General features: G+C 31.8%; 2 protein-coding genes across 2 annotated transcripts; both read right to left on the bottom strand.

Moving 5' to 3' along the window:
- Positions 1-2,615: 2,615 nt before the first annotated feature.
- Positions 2,616-7,148, bottom strand: LOC149907897 (uncharacterized). The gene is made up of 2 exons (XM_090102602.1): positions 7,092-7,148; positions 2,616-6,413 (listed from the first exon to the last, which is right to left on the bottom strand). The coding sequence occupies exons 1-2, from the start codon at positions 7,146-7,148 to the stop codon at positions 2,658-2,660; spliced, it is 3,813 nt and encodes a 1,270-aa protein (XP_089958728.1). The 3' UTR covers positions 2,616-2,657.
- Positions 7,149-13,898: 6,750 nt separating this feature from the next.
- LOC149907896 (uncharacterized) lies at positions 13,899-22,470 on the bottom strand. Its single transcript, XM_090103421.1, has 3 exons — positions 22,380-22,470; positions 15,204-15,395; positions 13,899-14,771 (listed from the first exon to the last, which is right to left on the bottom strand). The coding sequence occupies exons 1-3, from the start codon at positions 22,398-22,400 to the stop codon at positions 14,157-14,159; spliced, it is 828 nt and encodes a 275-aa protein (XP_089959547.1). The 5' UTR covers positions 22,401-22,470; the 3' UTR covers positions 13,899-14,156.
- Positions 22,471-22,963: the final 493 nt, after the last annotated feature.

Raw genomic sequence — 22,963 nt, 5'->3', positions numbered from 1 at the left:
GTCTAAAAGATCAAAAAGCTCGAAAAAGCAACATGTTTTATTAAAATAATGGTACCTACTAATTGTTCCATGTGATCTTAAATATTATTTTTACTTGGTTATGTTGAAAAACTTATATTGCATAATATTTATCTATATTATTGTGTTTTCGTTAAATGAATAATAGTGCCAGATAAAAGATAGATCTCATCATAATGTTAAATGAAATCATTGAAATCAGAGTAATCGTCAACGGGAATTGTACTAACTCTTTGTTTTAAGGATTGTAGTCAGCTAAGGATTAGGCAATATATGACACACTACGAATTTTTAGTACAATTTTAAAGCAAACACTTGCTTTGCAAATTTTCGACAGGAGCTCTCTTTTTTAACAAATTTTTATTAAAAATTTACCTGCATGCTAAATATCACGCAATTGTAACTAACGTCTTTATAAATATCATTTTGGCTCCATCATGCACATTAGGTATCATTAACGTAGTAAGGGCACATGAGTAGAAAGACGGAATTCCGTCTTTCTACTCATGTGGTAAGGGTTTAAAATTATGCAAGGAACTCTATCATTTACTCGAATAAAAAAATATATATAATGAAGTAAAACAACTGTAATTATTTAACTAGTCTTTATTTCGTAAAATGTGTATGTAATCGTTCAAAATCGGTTAAAATGGTAGAACTCAAACACGAAGTTGGCGGGAACCAGCAATGTTTTAGCGAGATAGAACTCGTGTATCTCATATCTGTTGATCGTATTCATCATCAAGTAGTGAACAGTTCCTTGACAATAGTATAGAGGGAGGCGGCTCTTGTAAAATAAATATCTTGCAGGCACGTACATCTTCATGACTATACATTGATGGCGAAACTTCTGTGTATGTTTCTTTGCTAACAGCTGTAATAAATAAAAAAATACATAAACGAATGTCTTCTTTTTCGTGTCATCAAACGGGAAAGACTAGAGAAGTGTAGTAGTGTAGTGTAAGGGTATTAATAATGAAGGTAGTCTAATTGTAATTAATTAGAATTAGAATGCATTTGCAGTTCCTTTTTATCTACACATTTTAATATTTCTCTGCTTCTAATTATAATACAATCCAAATATCCTATATAGATCCTATTTCCTATACCAGTTTAAAATTAACATTTGAACTAACATTATCTTTTGCACGCCTCATAAGCGAAGCGTTGAGGTGGGTACTACTGTCACTTCGCGCAAAACATCTGATTTTTCAAACTTAAAATGTCTTTATGTATCATACATTGCACTTGTAAGATAATACATACACACACATATTAAGAAAAAACACTATTTTTAACGTTCATGATATTTTTGATGTCATTTTTGTTATTTAAACTAGTTAAAAAACAGTTTAAAAAAGTTCTGTCTTGGACGTCCGTGTGTCTGTATGTGCGGATCCTTTTTCTTGTTAACACGATAGCGACCGAAATACTTTACTAATCGAGTCCTTTTTTTTCTCTTACGCTTGAGTATGCTCAGGAATAGAACCCTTTCATTTTTCAGGGTCTGATTCGATGTGGTTTAATTGTTATTAAATAAACAAAAATAATAATTAATAAATATTTATTAAAAAAAAATTATGAGGCGTGCACTTTTGGATTTTCCAAATTATTTTGATATTATATCTCTAAGGGCCGATTTTTCAATGCTTGGTTAAAACTTATCCGTCCAATAAAGTATCACACGATATTATTAAAATGGCACGTAAACTGTCAAATACGTACAATTAGAATACGTTTTTAAAATGGTAGTTTTATACATTATTCGACGAATAAGTTTTAACCAAGGATTTAAAAATCAGCCCTAAATTATAGTAATTTAATTTTTAATTATAAAAAAGCATGAAAAATACATACGTAAATGTAAGTGACGTGCGTGCTTTTCCAGTCTGGGAACGTTATATTCACGGACTTTTTTAGATATCGATGATTTACTATATCCCGGGTACAGTATCCAAATTTGTATATATTATTTAGGGAATCTGAAAAAGAAGATAATATAAGAAACTTTATAATGATTTTATATGTCTATATGCACAGTTATATGGCAAAATATGTAAACGATTTGAATATTAATATTTTTACGGTTTTTTGTGCATAAGGGCTACTTACTTCTGGGCAAAAGCTCATCACTTTTATCTCGACCCTGCGACGGGTCGTCATCATAATACGATCTCAATGCATAATTAGCTTGGTTTGCAGGCACAGCTCTCCAGCCGTCAACTAAATAAACATTGAATTCATTGTAATGGTATGTTCAAAAAGCATGATCAAATAATGAAAACAGCGTTCTTGAAAATTAATATGACTTAATTGGAAATAAAATATTACGAGTAAATTATCTAGTTAAAAATTACTTACAAACATGCTTACGTACTAAAAATACTGTTGATTAAAACATAAAAATACATACCAAGTTGAAGAAAAATGTGGATAAAAATTAAAGTGATTGTCCATTTCCATTTTGGTAACACGGTCATTACGATGATCTGTATTCAATTCAGCGTTTCAAATGAATTGTATGGACCAAATATGCAATGGATTCGTACACAAATTTAGGTAAATAACAAACACTTTTTATGTACACAGTGCTTTATTTCAGAACTACAGAATATTGTACATTTTAGAAACATTTTCAACTATGTACTTGAAAGACTTGTAATACTCTCTCTTGGTGTGTTACCTCTAAATTGTGGTTTCATCAATGTAACCCACAAATTACGCGTAATAGGGTCACATATTACAAAATATACAAATAATACAAAACCTTGCAATGTGGACGTTAAACAAAAGAAGTATGACCATATTAAATTAGAGGTAAATGAAAATATACCAAATATCCAAGTAAGTCCTAAAAGAAAGAATAAAAATATCGACAATCGCAGTTGCGCTCCTATAAGATCTATATCGTTTGCTCTCATTTTGCCATCAGGTCCATGAGAAATCGCATAGATCACAGAAATGAATAAAATTATATTAATCATTAAAATTATACATATTGGCACAACGACAGTCACAATTAAGAAAAAACCAGTAGGATAACATATGGCATACTCATTTCTGGCCATAGGCAGATTTGGTATATAATTTTCTTTATCCAAAATCAGAATAATAATAACAGGAATCAGAGGAATTCCCCATCCTATTAAAGTGAATTTTATCATAAATCTGGAAGGACGATGTACGCCCAAAACACGAACGTAGCGGGTAAATTGTAGAGTTGCTGTAATTAGCATCCACATAAAGCTAGCTAAAACAGAATAATGTAATAACGCACCAAGGAAAATGCATAGCGTTGCCTTGTCTTCATACATATAAAATGTTCCCTCTTTTTCAATAAAAATAGAATCATCTAAATTAAAAATAACTATAAGTATTAAAGGTAACGCAATAGCTGCAGTTAAATGCAATAGTACTTTTGTGCCAGCCTTTTTTCTCCATGCATGGAAAACAAATGCTGTTATCCAAATACCGACAATTCCCAATAGCGATAAAAAACTTCCAATTAATGAAATGATGTTTAAAGGAGTAGTATTCATTTTATTCCTCGGATCTTCATCAGAATTAACCCGCTCTCGGATATTAATTAATTGACCAAAATGTGTCAGATGATAGCATTTACATATGCTAGTTTTATTTATTGTTTGTAATAAATAACATCCTTTATTAGACCAAAATCCAGGAATAATTTTATGAACATCGAAATCCCAGTAACCACAAGATCTTTTGTAGTCAGAAGAGTTTATATCTTTGAATATTAAAGGTATCGGATATTCTAAATTTGGCAAATAACCCGGTATTGATATACCTATTATGCGACTATTTACAACATAATAAGTAGGATCAAGTGCTTGAAACACTGCATCACTATGATAAATATTAATAATAATTTGAATATCTTTCTCCGCAGAAGTATTATTATCGCTATCGTTTCTAAGACATTTTAACGTATTTAAGACATCTTCCGGAATCCAGGTTGCAATTTCGAGATCTTTAATTTGCAACACTTCTTCATAAGTCGTGTTTTTATATAAAGGTATAACTTCTATGTCCATAAAACTACTGGAATCATTTGCATGCTGGATGGCAATTCCAGATATGTTGTTTTTGGAGGGATGACATATTTGTATTACAAAATGAGGTTGTATTGCTATTTCAAATGCTGTGTTAGTTGCAGTCAAAAGCCTGGGAGCGCCTCTTTGTGCTAACATTTCAATTATTCCACCAATGGCGTCTAGTATTACATTTGTGGAATTAAGTGTCTGAGCTAATCTAAGATATGCATTATCAAGTATCATGATCCTGTTCATGATCCAGGCGGTATTTGAAATAGAACCCATATCTATAGAACTTTCATTAGTATGAGCCATGGTCAAAATGTGTTTTAGAGAAATTGATAAATAGTATATATCCGCTGGAATTAATAAGCCGACGTCTTCAAGTGCTTGTCCTAAACCCACAGTAAGAAAGCGAAATGTTACGTTCTCGGGGATCCTTCCTTTTAAAAATTCATACAAAAATGTGGTAGTAGGAGATGGAGAATAATTTTGGTTACAGACTCCTTCAATGCGACCCCATTCGCTACCAAGAATATAAGATCCAAGACATCGTCTCTTCACTGGCAATCCATTAGCTTGTAAACAGAACTGTTTAGGTGCCGTTATGTGGCCGATCATTGTTAATTCCCATTCCAGAGTCATACCATCAGAAAAAGAAGTGGAAGGTAAACAATACATTGAACTTGATATATTAACAAAAGTGTAATTATAATTTTGTAACTCACTCTTGGCAATATTCTGTAATTTTTCATAAACCGCCTTAATATTTTCTCCTTTATCTTCATATGTATTTTCTATTGGAATATGTAAATGTAACAATACTAATAGCTTTTGTGAAGCATAATCTAAAATTTCCATTAAAAGTACTTTATCAGCATTGAAAATAATTGTTATATTTTTGCGTAACTCTAACATCTTTGAATCTAATTCATTTTGAACATCAGCGTTACTAAGAAAAACTTTTATAGCCAATGAGAATACATGCACATCGTTGCCTTGAGGATTAACAATAATTTTATCAGTAGATATTAACGAAAAGTTTTTTGAATGGCCTTCACACCAATATTGTGCTGACCGTTCCGTTATAAGGTCAATTATGTATACAATTTTTTCAATAACTAAAGAGTCATTGGGTGAAATAGAATGACTATTGTCTTTTATTTCTATGAAAGGAAGTTCATTTACATCAATAACCTGTACATAGCCTTTTGCATCTGTAAAGCACTGAACACCAGTATCGTTTATGTGGTATTTCCATAAGCTTGTTGGATTATAAATAGTTAAATATATTATATTGTCAATGGCATTGTATTCAAAATCCAATTGGGGTTCCTCATATAACATTTGAGTTCGACAAGCCATACAACGTAATTTAGTATTTGATGACCTTCTTGTTAATTTTAATGACCCTAAATCATTAACGGCTACGCGGAAATCTGAAAAAAGTGGCTTTAGAAATCCTAAGTCACCGTGATCCTTGAGATCATAATATGATGTCGAGAACCAACACCATTCATTGACCGCTAGATCATAAGAGTTAGCTATTTCTTTAAAAACATATCTACTTAAATCACTATCCATTTCATCACCCATTGGAGTACACGTATCATTTGGAAATCCTTCAAATGATAAGTTTTCAGAAGACGTTTCTATACCAAAACAAATACTTGCATCGGAAGTAAACCTAACACCGTGGTAATTTTCTGGACATTTTGCTGGATAATGAATATTATTTGTGTAAAAACATAAGCTTGGATATTCTATGAGACATAATTCTGTCGTTATTACTTGTAACTCTATATCTAGTAGTAGACAACTTTTGAATACAGACGATTGCATCTTTAAATTGTTGTAACTTTCGACCTCTCTGCCCCACATCTGTCCCGGTGTATACCACACTATAGGACTAAAAAGTCTTGATCTGCGTGCTGGCAACCAAAAGTATCTCGATATATTTTTTTCTTTAAGAGAATTGAGAATTGATTTGACATCATAGTCACTCAGTTCAGTAATAACTGAAGCACCTCCGTTTTTTAAACACGGATAATTCCATTGCGAACTACGATGTACTTGGTAGCAATAATCGGTATTATTATCGGATACTCTCTCAAAACTAGGCGGACATAGTGATGATATTCTTCCTAAGTCTGAAATAATTAGGGTTTCGTAGCATGGCCGTAGATCATTAGTGGTAGGTATCCAAGTGTTGTTAACACAGTTTCTTGTGATTATATCATGCGCATCGTAGCACACGGGGTCAGATTTAATGTCAGTGCCTTCTTCACTTTCAGGCCATCGCACAGCTATTCCTTTTTCAGTCACTTCTTCTGAACATTTCTGCAATCACAAATCCGTACTTAATATTATAAATGCGAACAGCGAAAGTAACTCTGTCTGTCTCTCTGTTACTCAATCAGGCCTAAACTACTGAACCAATTTTCATGAAATTTGGTATGGAGATATTTTGATACCCGAGAAAGGACATAGGCTACTTTTTAACCCGGTAAAATGACGCAATCCCGGAAATCCCACGGGAACGGGAACTATGCGGGTTTTTATTTGACTGCGCGGTCGAAGCCGCGGGCGGAAACCTAGTTACTTATAAACACTAAACAAATATTACAACATTTTGTTTTTATTGAAATCACTATACCTGTAAACTGGGGCTCGAAAAAATTGATAATGTAATAATTATGCTCCACAGAACAAAATAGCGGAATATAAACATTTTTCATTTTATTCACAGAACATTGAAACTCAGATACGTTTAACAACAAACTGAGATTTGTAGACCTGCTTTTATTTTAAGTCCTATGTAAATATTAATGATAGGCGTACAAATACATGGTGTTCAATTTGGAAGCGTAAAATACCTGCGTAAAATTTAGTTCTTAATTATTTCTTCCATAAAATCCAAATAATAATTTAAAAATTATTGAAGCAATTATCAATTAGTGTAATAATTTCTGTATTGAAGATCTGAATTTAAATTGAACATACTCTGAATTTACTTACGCTTTCATGAATTTTCACGCCTGATTCTTGTTCAAAATGTATGTGTGTATTATTCATTTGTTCAAAATGTGTCTTCAGTCTTGACTAATAAGTTAAGTAATTATTATATAAACTTATTTATGAAATGTTAGTAAACAAAATTCAATTAATTTATAAATATTGTGCTTCATTCATCATATGAGTTTTTACACTACGCATTCCAATATATAAACAAGAGTGTGATTGTTAAATCTTTTATAATTTTCTTGACTTTCTGTTATCATTCAAGTTCTCGCAATGCGAATGAAATTAATTTATATACATATCTTATTGAATTTAGGTAAGGTTTATTTCATGTAACGTTGGCAGCATCTACCTATATTTAATGCGGTGTACATTTTTATTTTCCTTTTATAAATAATTGGCAAATTTTGCTTAACAAAAATTTTGGATTTTTTTTAAAGTGTCACTGAATTTAAATTTATTTTTCAGTAGCCAAAAGTGCATCTTGGCAATATTTTACAGCAATTGGTGATTTAACATTAACAGGATCAGATAAAGAACCAGGTATGTCCAAATAAATTTTAATTTCTACTTTTAATTATTTTTACGATTATTAAATTTATTTTTGTATATTATAATTTATTTTTGTACGTATATTTCAAATTATAAATCTTATATATAAAATTGTTATGAAATTTTATGTGCATATCGGGTAGGTCTGAAAATCGCACAACATCATTTTTATACCCCTAATACCTAATAAAACTTCAGAATATTTTCAGTTCGAATGCACAGTGAATACACTTTTGGGAATTGTAAACGGCGTGATTTAAAATTGTTTGCTCACGTACACAAGGACCACATTGAAATCTTAGGAAAAGTAATTGTTCGAGTGAGTACTTGAAGTTTTTATTAGGAACTTACTATCATTTATCAATATGAATGATGTTAAGGGCTTGGTCTAGTAGCGCAAACAAATGCTTCCTGTCATCCTATATGTAATTAATACAAATGTACTAAGGGAAAGTTGCTCCACTTAATTTTTAAAAATTAAATCATTCGTATGCATAATTTAATATTCGTAATAAGTACCAAAAATGACAATTTGAAACAATTTTCGTGAAAATTACACCGGGTGATTTTTTTTATCAGTACACAAAATTTGCGAATACGTTCTATTGATATCTTCAACTTCATGTTTATATAACTGATCAACTTTTACAAAGAAATTTGGACGAAATAATAAAAAAAATAAGCTTTCCATACAAAATGCATAACTCTATACATTTTTTTCGACCTAAGTTTCTTAGTGAAAGTTGTTCAGTTTAACTAATAAAACGGATAAACAAATTTTGTATATAATAATTTGTATATTATAATAAAAAAAAATGTTATGTTTGTGTTAAAAAATTATAAAATAGAAAAATACGCAAATGAAAACAAAAGATATTTATTTCTGACTAGCTTCCGCCCGCGACTCCGTCCGCGCGGATGTCGGTCTTCGCGTGGATGGTTTATTTCTACATTTTGAAATGGGAAGACGTTTCTCACTAAATTAATATTAGACGATCACTCTCGCTCGCCACACTGGACACGTCCGCTCGTATCAAAATTCATAAATTATATGCACCGCGCGGATCGCCGTCCTTATATAGGAGTCGAGGAGGCGTGGTGTCGTGCGGCCCGCGTGTGCCGCAAACGGTTCTAGCCAAATCCGACTTTTGGCGCTACAGGTCACATCGCTGAATCCACTGCGGGTAACGCAACGTGTGTTCGCGGTTCTACAGAACAACGTCTATGGATAAAACTGAAAAATTAAGATTTATTTTTTTTCTTCGTATTTTTCCAGGATAAAAAGTATTCCATTTTATGCCCAGGATAATAAGGTATAATTATACCAAGTTTCATTGAACTCGAACCATTAGTTTTCACGTGATGCCTTCACATACAGACAGACAAAAATTTTTTTAATCACATATTTGTGTTTGGTATCGATCCAGTAACACTGCTATTTATTGCACGCCTCATAAGCGAAGCGTTGAGGTGGGTACTACTGTCACTTCGCGCAAAACATCTGATTTTTCAAACTTAAAATGTCTTTATGTATCATACATTGCACTTGTAAGATAATACATACACACACATATTAAGAAAAAACACTATTTTTAACGTTCATGATATTTTTGATGTCATTTTTGTTATTTAAACTAGTTAAAAAACAGTTTAAAAAAGTTCTGTCTTGGACGTCCGTGTGTCTGTATGTGCGGATCCTTTTTCTTGTTAACACGATAGCGACCGAAATACTTTACTAATCGAGTCCTTTTTTTTCTCTTACGCTTGAGTATGCTCAGGAATAGAACCCTTTCATTTTTCAGGGTCTGATTCGATGTGGTTTAATTGTTATTAAATAAACAAAAATAATAATTAATAAATATTTATTAAAAAAAAATTATGAGGCGTGCACTTTTGGATTTTCCAAATTATTTTTTAAATATTTTCAAAGTACAGAATTGACCCTTCTACAGATTTATTATATTATGCATAATATATAGATTTATATTGATAAACCTAATAAATCTTTTGCTAGCATTCTGATGCTTTATCGGTTGCACTGGATTTTTCTCTTTTTTTTTTTCAATCGCTTGAATGATATAGGATGGGTCCTTGATGGGCATCGAATGCTGAAGTCTCGAATCAATCAATTCTGACAGTAGGCAATTTATGTAAAATCTTGATAATGGTCCATCATTTTATTTTGCCTAAACGTTACATACTTTTTTATATATTCTATTTTTAACGAATGATTCACTCCAGTCCAAACAGCAAATACTTCTGCTTCTGCAACGTTTAGTTGTCCCTGAATTTGGAAAAAATAGTCATGATTCTTATCTATGACAAAAGTGTTATTTTTTCGCATTGTATTTCAAATATTAAATTTTTTATTTTTAACCGCATCTTCCGCATTCATGTCTTTTGCCGAAATTAGACATTTAACTTCTACTAGTCCCATTTTCCCTTCTTGATATGGGAGTGTATAATTAAAGTAAATTTTTTAGATATTTCTCGTTATACTTTTAAAAAGTTATTATTGTCATTTTGCTCATTAGGTAAAGTAATTTCGATATCAGTTTTAAGTTTTTTGATACCTGCAATAATAACGTCATAATCGCCTGCACATACTTATCGATTACACCCTGTATACAATCCACCATCCACATTCATAATGTTTTCCTGTCCTCCTCTCCTTTACGCTGTTCACAGATACATTTTAAATGAGTAAATCTGCTACCACTGAAGGATGTTTCATTGTGATCAGCAAATTTTCACCACTGTTGTCGATTATTTGTTTTTCATTTTTAATCAGCAATTGGGAATCATCAGTTTTGTTTTTTGCAGATTGGTGATGTACCCTAACAATACGTCGAAAAGGGAAAGCATCAACGAATTATCGTTTTCGTCCTCTTTTTTTATTCTTCGCGTCTCTGTTACTTGTGTTTGTTTTGTTCTCAACACCCACTGAATTTTCTATGTTATTGTGATCTTCCATTACATCTGAGTTTTGATGATGTGATGTTAATCCATTGTTTTAATATTGGTACTTAGAGTTGGTGGACTAAACTAGAAATGGTGGACTAAATTTGTTCTTATCATTAACTTTATGTTCGAAGATAATTTTTTTTCTAGTAGTTACACGCATATTTTTTTCGTTTATTTTCCATATCGAAATCAAATGTTTAAAAATACGAATATTTGCACAAAACTAAGATAAAAATAATCAAGTAACAAAAATATTAAATTTAATGAAGTAGAGCAACTTTCACTTCGGTATGAAGGAAAATCGAGCGTAGAGCACACGTCAGAACGCTCCGGCCCAAGGAGCGCGACTAAAGAAATTCGCTAGGATTTTTCCTAATTATTTTAAATATTTTTTTAATATTTAAAGAATTATCAAAATTCAAAAAAAAATTTTTTTAAAGGATTAATACTCATTGGTCTTCAACCAACTCGAATAAATTAATTGAAAAAATAACTTTTAGCAGTATTTATCAATAGATTTTGTAAGGCAAAAAATGGGAAATTTAATGAATTTATAACGTTCTAATTAGGAAAATCATAAGTTTTTCGGCAATTGTATTCAGCAGATTTTAATAACGACTATATAAGGATAATAATGCGCTGATCAAATTGTGTAAATTGTAATCGGTTGCAACGTAGTGAGTGCACAAACTTAGCTCGAAATGTCTTTGGGGGAAAGAGACTTATCTTGAAGGCCTGATTAAGGTAACATAAAGTAACTTTATAAATGTGAAAAAATTCACGCGCATTGCGTATATAACACTAATTGATAAACAAGAAAAAAAAATTCAGTTTATCATTTCATTAGCCGGGAAAAAATTGTCAAATAACTTGTTGAAAACGCAATTTTGCTAGACTGCAGCCTTAAGCATCTTGTCCTATGTAACCAACGATATTATAAGTAAAAGAGTATAGATAGATTAATAGAAAGCGCTAAATGTGCCTAATTCTAAAAAGCCACATTTTACTTCAGTTGTCTCTTTTTAGAGTGCGTTAGTGTACTGTTTTTGAGAATAGAATGTAGTTTTGATAACCTATCTCCACCTTTTTTTATTATTGCAAATTGCAATGCAATAACGTCTTTAAAACCATTTCCTTGCATTTTAGGGATGGTTGAAGATAATCAGAATGCCAACTTGCATCATCCTCCGAGCAATGGCGTTCGAAGAAGATCTGTTTAGAAGCACAACTTATAATTTTCAAATTTGCGTACCAAGAATAACGTATTGCCATTCGAAACATCGATATAAATACTTTTACTACGAGTGGTACATACCTCTCGACTTCATCGGTGGAATGAATTGGGATTTATACTTTTATGGGCCTCCAAACTTGGTCTGGCAATAAAACTTCCATTAGCTCTACCGATTAAAATTAAAACACACGTTTTATAAGGCAATCCATCAAAATAAATAAGGTATCCGCTGTAACGATAGATACGTATAATGATTGATGATTTCAAATCTCGGGTTATTTTTTTTTCTTAAATAAATGTTTTTTTTACTCAAATTATAATTTGCACATCCTGTAGAAAGTGTAACAACTGTAATCAGTTTATTAACAACCATGACACCTACCCACACAAAAAAACACTTTCGATAGGATATCATAAAGCTCATACACATTGATTCTGTATCCATATGAGTTTCACCGATATTTGTATTCAGGAAGATAGTTTATCAGTACAGAATCTGCTGATAACGCTTTTAGCTCTGTCAATAAATATTGAGTATATGACTCTCTGTTATTAGATTTTTCCACAGCTCAAATCTCAATACACACAAATTTGTCATTATTGCTTTCGTTATCAATGTAATAACTTTCTTAATCATTATTTTGGGTACTTAAAACACTTCCTTAATATTAAATTATGGTATTATTATGGTCATATCATTAGATGTTCGGTTAACGGCACATTATTATGATCACTAACAAGCAATAGCGCAGGTAAGTGATGGCCACTAAAGCGCGTAGATAATTACAATATTTTTTTTGGATTTAAGAAAATATTCTTACAATTGATGAGACAGTATGAAATTAATAATAATAAATGACAATCGCATCCCTTTCACTGACGTAGTACAGTACTAAATATATTAATAACTACAATAATTCCTTTTATTACAATATAATCGTTACTTCTCGAAGTTGCCATTTTTAATCCCTTAACATTGATTAGACTACATTATAATACTTATATTATATTACTTCAGACAAGTTGATTAATAAAATGCGGCCATTTATAATTGTTCATAAATAGGTCACCATTATAAGATACATTTCTTTTTTGTTAGGCTTTCTTCTCACGCTCATTCACAATAGAGAATCGATCGTAATGTTCAAGTGATATAACCCTAGATATGACATTGTAATCATAAACTACTTTTTAAATATTTGTGGGATTTATATCACTAGCTCTTAGTCCATAACTGATATGTATAATAGAATTATGTGACATTGCCACGCGCAAACAGGATGTGAATTAATTGGAAGGTGTTTGTCGCCTTAACTACAACCGATTGTATTGACGGAGAAATAAATAAAAAAATGTAATTAACAACTACTGTTGCCCTTACGCTAGTAACTACAATTGAAAACTCCCTCTTGAATAGGTTTCTAACTCGTACTGCAAAATGCGTCATGTAGCGACAGTAACCTGTTACTTAATACTTATTTATCTATACTTATAATAAATCTGTAGAGAGGCCAATTCTGTACATGAAATATATTTAAAAAAAAACTATGAAGGGGTGATAAGGGACCGCTACTGATGCCAAAAATGCAATCAGTAAAATTTTTGTCTGTCTGTCTGTCTGTCTGTCTGTCTGTCTGTATATTCGTTATAGAAACAAAAACTACACGACGGATTTTAACGAAATTTGGCACAATTATTCTTCATACTCCTGGGCAGGTTATAGTAAAAGAATCATGTAAATCGGTGTAGAAACACCAAAGTTATACATGAAATACGCTATAAGTCATCGCGCGTGAATTATAAAAAGCGCGGCGGGAGCTTATAAAAAGGCGGCGGGTCCGCACCCGTTTCGCGTTGTCACGGCATCACGTGTGAACGGCTGAACCGATTTCGATAATTCTTTTCTATTATATTCCTTGAAGTACGAGGATGGTTCTTATGTAGAGAAAACGTAAATATGTACCACGGGCGAAGCCGGGGCGGACCGCTAGTACGTAATACGTAGGTATATCTAATTAAATATAAACAACAATATTTACAAAATAATTTATTTAACATATTTTTATCATCAATACTAGTCACTATAAAAACTTATACGTTTACTTTGTATCTAATGTTTTCCTGAATTACATATTAAAACAAAGCAAAAAAAATTATAATCACAACGAGGAACTTTGTTTTAGAATACAAACTCTTTCGTCCTTATATAAACGAGTATTATTATACGTTATAATGAGATTTTTTTATATCACATATTTTAATAATAATTAAGTAATTATCAAAAGCATAAATTAGATTATATTCATAGAAGCCTACGCGTCGTCAGTTTTCAAACCTCCCTGGGGTAAAGGCGGAGGAGGCACATTAGGTATAGCAGGATCTTTAGACGAGTAGTTAAGAATGTTAAGATCACTAGGTTCTGGTGGGGGAGTAGAAGATGCTTCTGAGCTTTCTGGAGAAGAGGCTGGCTTAGGATTCTCCGGGGCGATAGGGCCAGGACCAGCTGGTATTGGAGCTAGAAAATTCGTATATGGCCGGTATAATGGGAAGCTAGCGTAAGGATTGAACAAGAATGGATCGTAAGCATCGTAGAATCGAAGTCCAGGATACGGGTAAGGGAAAGTATTGATGTGAGTAAATTCATAGCCAGATCCGAAGTTTCCGAGTGGGATGACTTGTGGTGGTAGTCCGAATTGGTTAAGCGGTATGGGAGATTCGGTTTTTGGTGGAGAAGACGGGGATTCTGTGGATTGATTTGTTGAATCTGGCGATTTTGGCTCCGCGCTGCTCGAAGCTGGTGGACTTTCTGTTGAAGGAGCTTCCTGAGGATTCTCTGATGAAGGCGATGCAGCAGGAACAGGTTCAGCGTTTGGTGTTAATTCCTTCGGAAAAGCCGATGGTGGTAGGGCAGCTGGAGGTAGAAAACCCTGAAAATATAAGAAACAAAATATGTAAATGCATGAAACACAACAATTAACACATATTATAATAATAACACAGTTCTCTTAGCTTTTCTCAATTTAACATCAAATTGAATTTGCTAAATCTTTGCATTTTTGTAAGGAAACAAATACGGTAGAGTTTTAAATCATTTTTATAATTACATATTAGAATGGAGACAACCTCCAAAAGCTTGCAGTAACTAGTAAGGTTAAATGGTAAGAGGTTTCGATGACACATCACACCGGTCTAATTAAGAAATGCCGAGGTATGCGAACTTGTGGGATCTTTTCCAAAAAAATCTTATTTGAGACTTCAAAATAACTCCTAATACAGTCAAATTCTAGAACAAGATTAGCTTTACAAAATAGGTCATAACTATTACATGAATTATGTATAGACAATAGACATGCACTTACATTTGTCAATGGTAAGTCACCGTAGAAGACAGATTGTAAAGGGAAAGGGAAGGCCGCACTGCGCAATACTGGTTGATACACTGGATATGCTTTGCTGGGTTCTAAGTTTTGGTTCGACGTGATGAGAGCGTTGTACACCTTTGGAATTCTGCCTGGAGTCGGCTCAGCAAATGCTGAGACTACACACAGCAACTGAAAAATCAATTTTGTGTTGTTAAATAAATAAACTAATTTCCATCTAGTTTGTAGGTTTAATAAAAATCAAGTAGGTAGTAGTTAAGTAATGTACTTAGATTTTTAATGGCATAAGCAATGGATAGTAAAACCGATAACAAAGATTTTTGGTTTAATTATAAATTATTAACATATATGAAGTCCATTTATGAAGTTTAATAGATAATGGATAATCAGATACATAAAAGTTTCTAATCGATATGGCAATGGTCATAAAGTGGTCATAAACATTCTTTTACTCAATCAAAAGGTTTCTGCAACGGTAAATGTATTGAAAAAAACTTAATAAATTGTAGACTGACTACATATCATTACTATCGAGTGTATAATTTTCAAAGTCTCTATAGGAGGAACTAGTTGCATGAATTATATGAATAGTTAACAGCAAAAAGAACAATTACGTATCACCTTGAGATATATAATTGTTATTTATTATTATGCGAATAAAATATAAAAATAAAAATATATGTTTATTTATTTAAAAGTTAATTAACAAAATTGGTGTTTTTGTAAATAATACCACAGAATACATAATAGTAGCTAAACGCTACAGAACGGACACTCTCCGCCTCCCGCCAAAATTAAACTTACCTCACCCCCGCACGATCAGACATAAAATGGGCCATATTTTTCTGCAAGGACGATACGCAACTAAGATTGTCAACATTAATCAAATTGACTTAAAGTAATTTTATTATTTTGGATTTGTGATTATCGTTTTTCGTAGAAAATGGTTAGATATTGTGCTGTTTACGGATGTATTTCATCAGAAAAACGCGAATTTTTTTTTACACTAGTCACAAATGTGCCAACCATAAAGCGTTAACACACACATTTGCAGTCTCTACAGTGTGACTGTCAAAACGATTATTTTGTATGGAGTGTCCGGGGTGTGATAATACATTTAATTAGGTAGTTTTAGTACATAAATTGGTTATTAATTTAAGCATATAAAATACAAATACATACTTAATTTACATTATTATTTTAAGAGATTTTTGAAGTGAAAACTTCTTTAGCGGCGTTGGGTATAAAATCTTAAACTCGCGTCAGGACACGTGACCTGATTGAAGAAGCGTAAGACGGACTTTTTTTTAGCCCTTATATTCCATGCGTAAGACGGATACCATTCCAAAATATCAAATATGCTGAACGTTAATAATCAAGTTTTCACTTCTGCCGGCACTCCCGTAGTGCAACCCTACTTTTTTTTTTTTTTTTAATCTTAACTACTTTATTTAAAGGGCTATTGTCAACAGTTGACAATGACACCCCCGTAGAAAAGAGATTTTATAATTTTAATAATATCTGATGAGTTTACATTGTACATGGAGTTAACGGACCGATTGCGTTATGTTTTTGACGTATGGAAAAGGTTGTCACTTGTCTGTTATTTTTTGTAGATCGTCTCGATCTTTGTGGCGAAAATAGTTAAAATTCAAAATTATAATAATACACGACTATCATTTCACAGCGGCAACGAGTGGTAAATTAATAGATTCATGAAAGCTTTCGGATCGTATTACATCTTGGACCTTGGTTGATTTTAGTTAATAATTAGAGTAACGTAGTATACGAACTACTAAAATTATATTATCACGTTAATTTTATTGTTATTAATAAATAATAATTAAAGCATAATTACAATTGTATCTATGTCGTAATTATCAACATTGACTGGAGCTAGTCCAATGAAGTTTTGCAAAAAACGCGTCACATACATAAGTGCTTAATAATACATATATTGATAATAATCCTTTGTTAAAGCTACTCGATATATTGATAATAGACTTTAATGATATGTCACATGCTGGTCAAGCGAGTTTAAAATGTCATTCAGTATGTTTTTTAGGGCAAGTACCGAATCGACCACGCCTAAATAGTTTTGTTGAAATGCTTAAGTAGGTACTCGTTTGTTTTTGTTACCAAACGACACCTGTTTAAAATATTAGAACTGAACCTATTAAAGTGCCGATTTAGGTTTTTGGCCAGTTGAATTATTTTGCTACAGCTTAGTTGCCAAATCGTAGAATTTTATATGGGGATTGATAAATTAAGCCGATACACAAAAAAAAACAAAAAAAGCCGAGAACAGAAGCTTTGAAAAATAATGAGATTTAAACCTCTTTGCTTCGCGTCAATTATAATTTATATAAGTTTTCTAACATATAAGTCTTATTATTGGTATAACTTACACACAATATCTAACGTTTTTATTAGGTACAAGTCGGTACTGTAGGTACTATAGGTATTATTTATATTTTGAAATGTATCCGCAGTAGGTACCCGACATAGATACTCTTGTAAACAATAATACAACATGATACAACTGCGCAAAACCCATAGGTATAAAATGTAATTTCATACTGATATTTAAAAATAAAGAAGCGGTTTGCTCCACCCGGATAGGCAGTCTTTTTGTTAGTTTTGATGATTTATGATGAGGAGTTATGATTTTGACCTGTATAGATTGCATTGTCTGCTGGTTAAAGATTGCATGAAGTGCTATTATGTATCTTATATTCTGTGACGTTACGTCGCCCTATAGGGGACTTACAATAAATAATTAAAAAAAACTTGTGTCAAATGAAATTTCAAATGAAAGAGCCACAATAAAGAGCTTTCTAAGCACATTTAAAATATGTAAAGATCTAACATGAATTGACGTAACTCCAAAAACAGTTAAATAAAAATATAAGTAGGTTAAAAACTAAAACCCGACTACGAAAACGTCACGGACGTACGAAACAAGAAAATAGTCTCAGCTAATAGAGATTTATTTAGATGAAAGCTGTAGTCGGTCGTTAATATCTTAGTGCTACGTAGGTATTAAAAATGATACATAAACACATAAGAATGTGGTTAATAGCGCTACTGTTGTACATAATACAGTGGTTAATAAACGTTGATTGACTTGTAAATGCGATGAATTTTAAAATGAATTTCCATAGTAATATGAAAATCACTATTTCAAATGAATTACCATCTGTTAGTGCTGGAAAACACGACGATGGTTAATCATAAGGATAATATTTTTAGGGCCGATTTTTCAATGCTTGGATAAAACTTATCCGTCCAATAAAGTAACACGATAATATAAAAATGTCACGTAAACTGTCAAATTCGGGCAATTAGAATACGTTTTTAAAATGGTAGTTTTATACATTATTCGACGAATAAGTTTTATCCAAGCATTGAAAAATCGGCCCTTAATATCACAAAACTATAAATTATAAGTAAAATATTATATATGGAATAATAATTGTTTAATTTTCATAGACAAAAACACATGGCAGATAACGAAAACACGTTCTAACTTAAATAAACTACTATAATTATAGTAAATATACAATTAAAGATATACCTAAGTAAATAAATAGCATAAGTAGGTATGTAGGCAGGTAGGTAGGTACTTATGTCTTGTTGTATATAACTTTAAGTTTGAAGTAGAATTCCGTGATATTGTTTTAATGCATTTAATGTTGTAAAAACATTTAAATAAAATTATATTACATAATAATTTCCATCTAACAAATCTTTTTGAGGTATCTTTGCGTAAAAGCTATAAATGCGATAACGTATGATTGACGATTGTTACGTATAATTTTGTTAATTATTTTTATCCTGATCCTTGTTCACCGGATTCAGCATACCTATATTCTCCATCAGAACCTATAGTTTAGCATACCTAACTTTATCTGCTTTGCAATGATTTTATCTATGATGAAACACATTTTACTACCTAGAATGAGGTTCGATCGCTTCGCCGTAATAGTTCGTCAATATGAATTTCAAGCTCCACTTCAAAGCCGTTCTCAATTACATCGGACCTTGGGTTTTTGATTTGTCATGCGGACAATGGTCGGGATAGCTGAGACGCAGTGAAGCTGAAGTGTTGCTAATTGGCCAAATATTCCCGGGCCACTAACGTAGTATTAGATGTCTTGTTTCAAATCGATATTGATTAAGTATATACTTGTTGGTAAGATCAAAGAATATAGTAAGAGATGAGATATAATTTTCAATTTTATTACCAGCCGAATAGGTAGGTACTTACTTCAATTCTATTGGTTTGATCAAAAAGAAGATTGATATTGTGCAGGACACACTTTGCATGCCCAGTTTTGTATTTTTTATAGACCATATGAAAATTTTTCAAGCAAGACTTGCTGCAAAACTTTCCACGAAACATGCTTATTGTAATTGATAGCCGGCTTCAACGCAAATAATATTGTTATCGCCCTTTGTTCACAGTGTAACTTGGAAGTTTGTTTTTTGTTTTGTGTTAAGGGGTATTTCTTTTTACTATTTTAAAAATCATACACTTCATACAATCTACTATTTATGGGCGAAGCGAACCAATTCAAAACCTCCTACGTTTTAATACTTAGGTACCAGTTCAACCGTTTACAGACTTAAAGAAAATGTGACAAACAGTTTCATAAGTAAACTCTTAAGTAAAATGAATACTCTTTCTGCAAGAAGTCAAAGGCCATAAATAAATTGTTTGAATATTCCGAATGCACACGGTCAGACGGCGCCGCGGCCGGGTCATTGCCGAGATCTCGCAATCATTTGCCCAACCGTAAATAATATTTTCTGCACGCATAATTTACATCTCAAAACTATAAGCTGTGTTATGATTGATTGGTATCATTTGTCACTATTTCCGATGGATTTATGAAAATTATTTCTCAATGACCGTGTACTGTAATAATTTTAGTGATTTGTCTGAAAAATAATGTTTAAATGTTAAATGCCGTGTGTAGAGTAAACAAAGATGAGCCTTAAAAATTGCCTAAAACTTTTCGTCTAGTCATATTAATTATAACTATCTGGATTAGTAACCTCAATCATAGGAAAGTAAATTAAAACTATGTAGGAACCGATTAAAGGTATCTTAATATCTAAGAAGGTATAAGTATTAGAACTTCCGGTTATTAGATAATAAGTTTTTGTTTCAGTTACACGCAATTGTAATCAATATGAATAACGAAATTGTCTCACGGTGACAATACACAATTATTGATTAAATATTCCAGTTTTTATCCAATGTGATCGTTTATTTTTATGTAGGTAGATAACTTATTGAAAATTAGGAAATAAATTTGAACATAATTTTCGACAATACACGTTGAATTAACATGTAAAATTAAAACAAACTTACTATACTGAATCGCGTATCTGAAATCACCTTAAAAATTTCCCTTAATCGCCTTTCTTCTTGAAAATCCCTGAATGACCTAACTACTTTTACGTATAGGAATTTCTTTCGAAATTCCCTTAAATCGAATGACGTATGTACATGTAGGATCCGGAAGTGGTCGACTGGCCACTGATCATATCGAGTACAATGTCACAGTCATCGGGCGTGTTGTCGCTGGCCAAGGTCTAAGAAATGAAATGTTTAAGGTCGAAGTCGAATAAACCTGATCAATTAGTACGGGCTTTATTTTCAATAATTATAATATTCATAATTCAATGCGAGATGAATGTCCGGCTGTTTTGTAAAACAGTTTAGTGTTCGCTAATAAACTCCAAACGGAACTCTTAAATTGTCTGAATTAGCTTATGCATTTCCAGTAGTACATTTTTGTACTTGTTGTACATTTCTAAGGTTAGAAAAATAATTCAAATTCTCGAAATCAAGGCTGTAGTTATTCCTTCTATCTGATTTCATTATATTTTATTCTATTATTCTATTCTATTATATATTTGGACAATATTTAGGACTGGTACATAATATACTATAGGCAATTTTTTAAACTAACAAATAAATAATTTGGTGATAATTATACTCGTGCAAACGTGATCATATCAATATGCTGTACTGTAGTCTGTATACCACCTTAGAAGTAAATTTAAATAATAAAAAAGGCTTCGGCTACAAAAATTGGTTCTCATCAAATATACTGAACTTTGACTTGATAAGCTAGTAGTACTATTTAAAGTAAACATCAAATTCTTTGCATCGTAAAAACATCAATCAGTCTAAAAGCGGTTTACATTTACGAAATTTATTCGATTTTAATTATTCACATTCGCAATATATATTATGCTGGTCGCAAGACTTTCAAAAGATTATACGTTGTTCAGAATGAACGCATCACGGAAAGATAGCATTGCGACATTTAAGGCTGCATCATTGTGCATTCGTAGCAAACACTGGGTCAATGACCTCATTGTCGTTTTGCCAAGGGACCAACCTTTATGAAGTAACGACATAGTTATCTAATGTTAAGCACTTTAATATGTCCTAACTAATAATAATATTAACCAACATTGTATTGTATTTTAATTTCAGATAAAAACTGCATAATATAAAACTAATTTTTAATAATTTATTTTGCTTATTCACTTATTTAAAATTATATGAGTACGAATAATTATTTGTTAATAATTAGGTAATTATTTTTTATCAGTTATTCAACAACCTACTAAGATAATTAATGATAAGTTAATCTTAAATACCTAAGTTTTATTAACACACATATAAAATCAAACGAAGGAGTTAAATAGATAGCCGATAGGTACCTATTAGCTTTTATACAAAGAGTTGTAAGTCATTGAAATCTAATAGGACTAAGGTAACAACAACATAAAACAAGTCTTGTTTGTATCTGTTTACTTCGTATAGATTTACGTATTAAAATTATTATTAACAACAAACCAGCTAAATTAACATTTTTAAAAACACATTGAATATAAATTATTATAATGTTTCGATTATTGATGGTAATTAATGGTTAAATAAGAAATTGGCGCGTGTTAATGACACTGACAGTGTGAAATTGTTAGGTAAATATTTATTGTAAACAAATCAATTTCCACATGCCTTTCTAACTTTCAACTATAACTTGGGTAGTATGTATACAACGAAACTTTTAAATAACAAATCAATCGACCAATTAGCCATTAGTATGTTAATAAATGTAAACTTACGAGTAAATAGCTGGCCGCCATTGCGTCCGCCTCGGCGAATGGTCGTGGAGTGGTGTGCTTGCGCTCGCGCACCGCGGTTGTCAACAGTGAACTAAATGTACTAGAATAACTGAGTAAACATAATTTTCCTTTTTCTGAGAAATTATCCCACAATATTCCTTGCCGTTCTAAGGCCGTGACATTAAATTGTCTTGTATGGACCACCTTTTATGGACACAGGACTTTTATTGCAAATTACGTACCGGATGGCACGCAGTCGTTGACTAGGTATCCGTTTGTTTTATGTCATTTTGTTGCGTGAGAAAGTAATATTTTTTTAAATTGAATTAACTCATGTAAACTATAGGGAATTCCAAACAAACTAACTTCTATTTTAATTTTACGCAAAACTTCGCCCATTTAAGATGTCTTTCTTAGTTAGTTCTTACTTTGTTTTTACAAAATATATTTTTCGGTTTTTTAAATAATCACTCTAAACAAATGATTTAACCTTAAAACTAGGGATGAACGATACATGATTTTGCCGATACGATACCGATACCGATATTTGTAGTAATGTATCGGCGATACCGATACCGATATCG

Source organism: Colias eurytheme, chromosome 6 (assembly GCF_061535395.1).
Source record: "Colias eurytheme isolate Ceu_HAF_F1 chromosome 6, ilColEury1 Martin Lab GWU primary, whole genome shotgun sequence".
Classification (NCBI taxonomy): Eukaryota; Metazoa; Arthropoda; class Insecta; order Lepidoptera; family Pieridae; genus Colias; species Colias eurytheme.
The sequence above is the reverse complement of the archived record's forward strand: the minus strand, read 5'-3'. Positions and strand labels throughout refer to the sequence as shown.

What these genes read in the sequence shown, in the direction of transcription:
- LOC149907897 (XM_090102602.1), bottom strand. Translation starts at nt 7,148, where the DNA reads ATGAATAATACACACATACATTTTGAACAAGAATCAGGCGTGAAAATT. An exon ending in GCGTGAAAATTCATGAAAGC is followed by an intron (nt 6,414 to 7,091) that starts GTAAGTAAATTC and finishes TTGTGATTGCAG; the next exon opens with AAATGTTCAGAAGAAGTGAC.
- LOC149907896 (XM_090103421.1), bottom strand. Translation starts at nt 22,400, where the DNA reads ATGGCGGCCAGCTATTTACTC. An exon ending in TGGCGGCCAGCTATTTACTC is followed by an intron (nt 15,396 to 22,379) that starts GTAAGTTTACAT and finishes TTGATTTTTCAG; the next exon opens with TTGCTGTGTGTAGTCTCAGC. An exon ending in GTGACTTACCATTGACAAAT is followed by an intron (nt 14,772 to 15,203) that starts GTAAGTGCATGT and finishes TTATATTTTCAG; the next exon opens with GGTTTTCTACCTCCAGCTGC.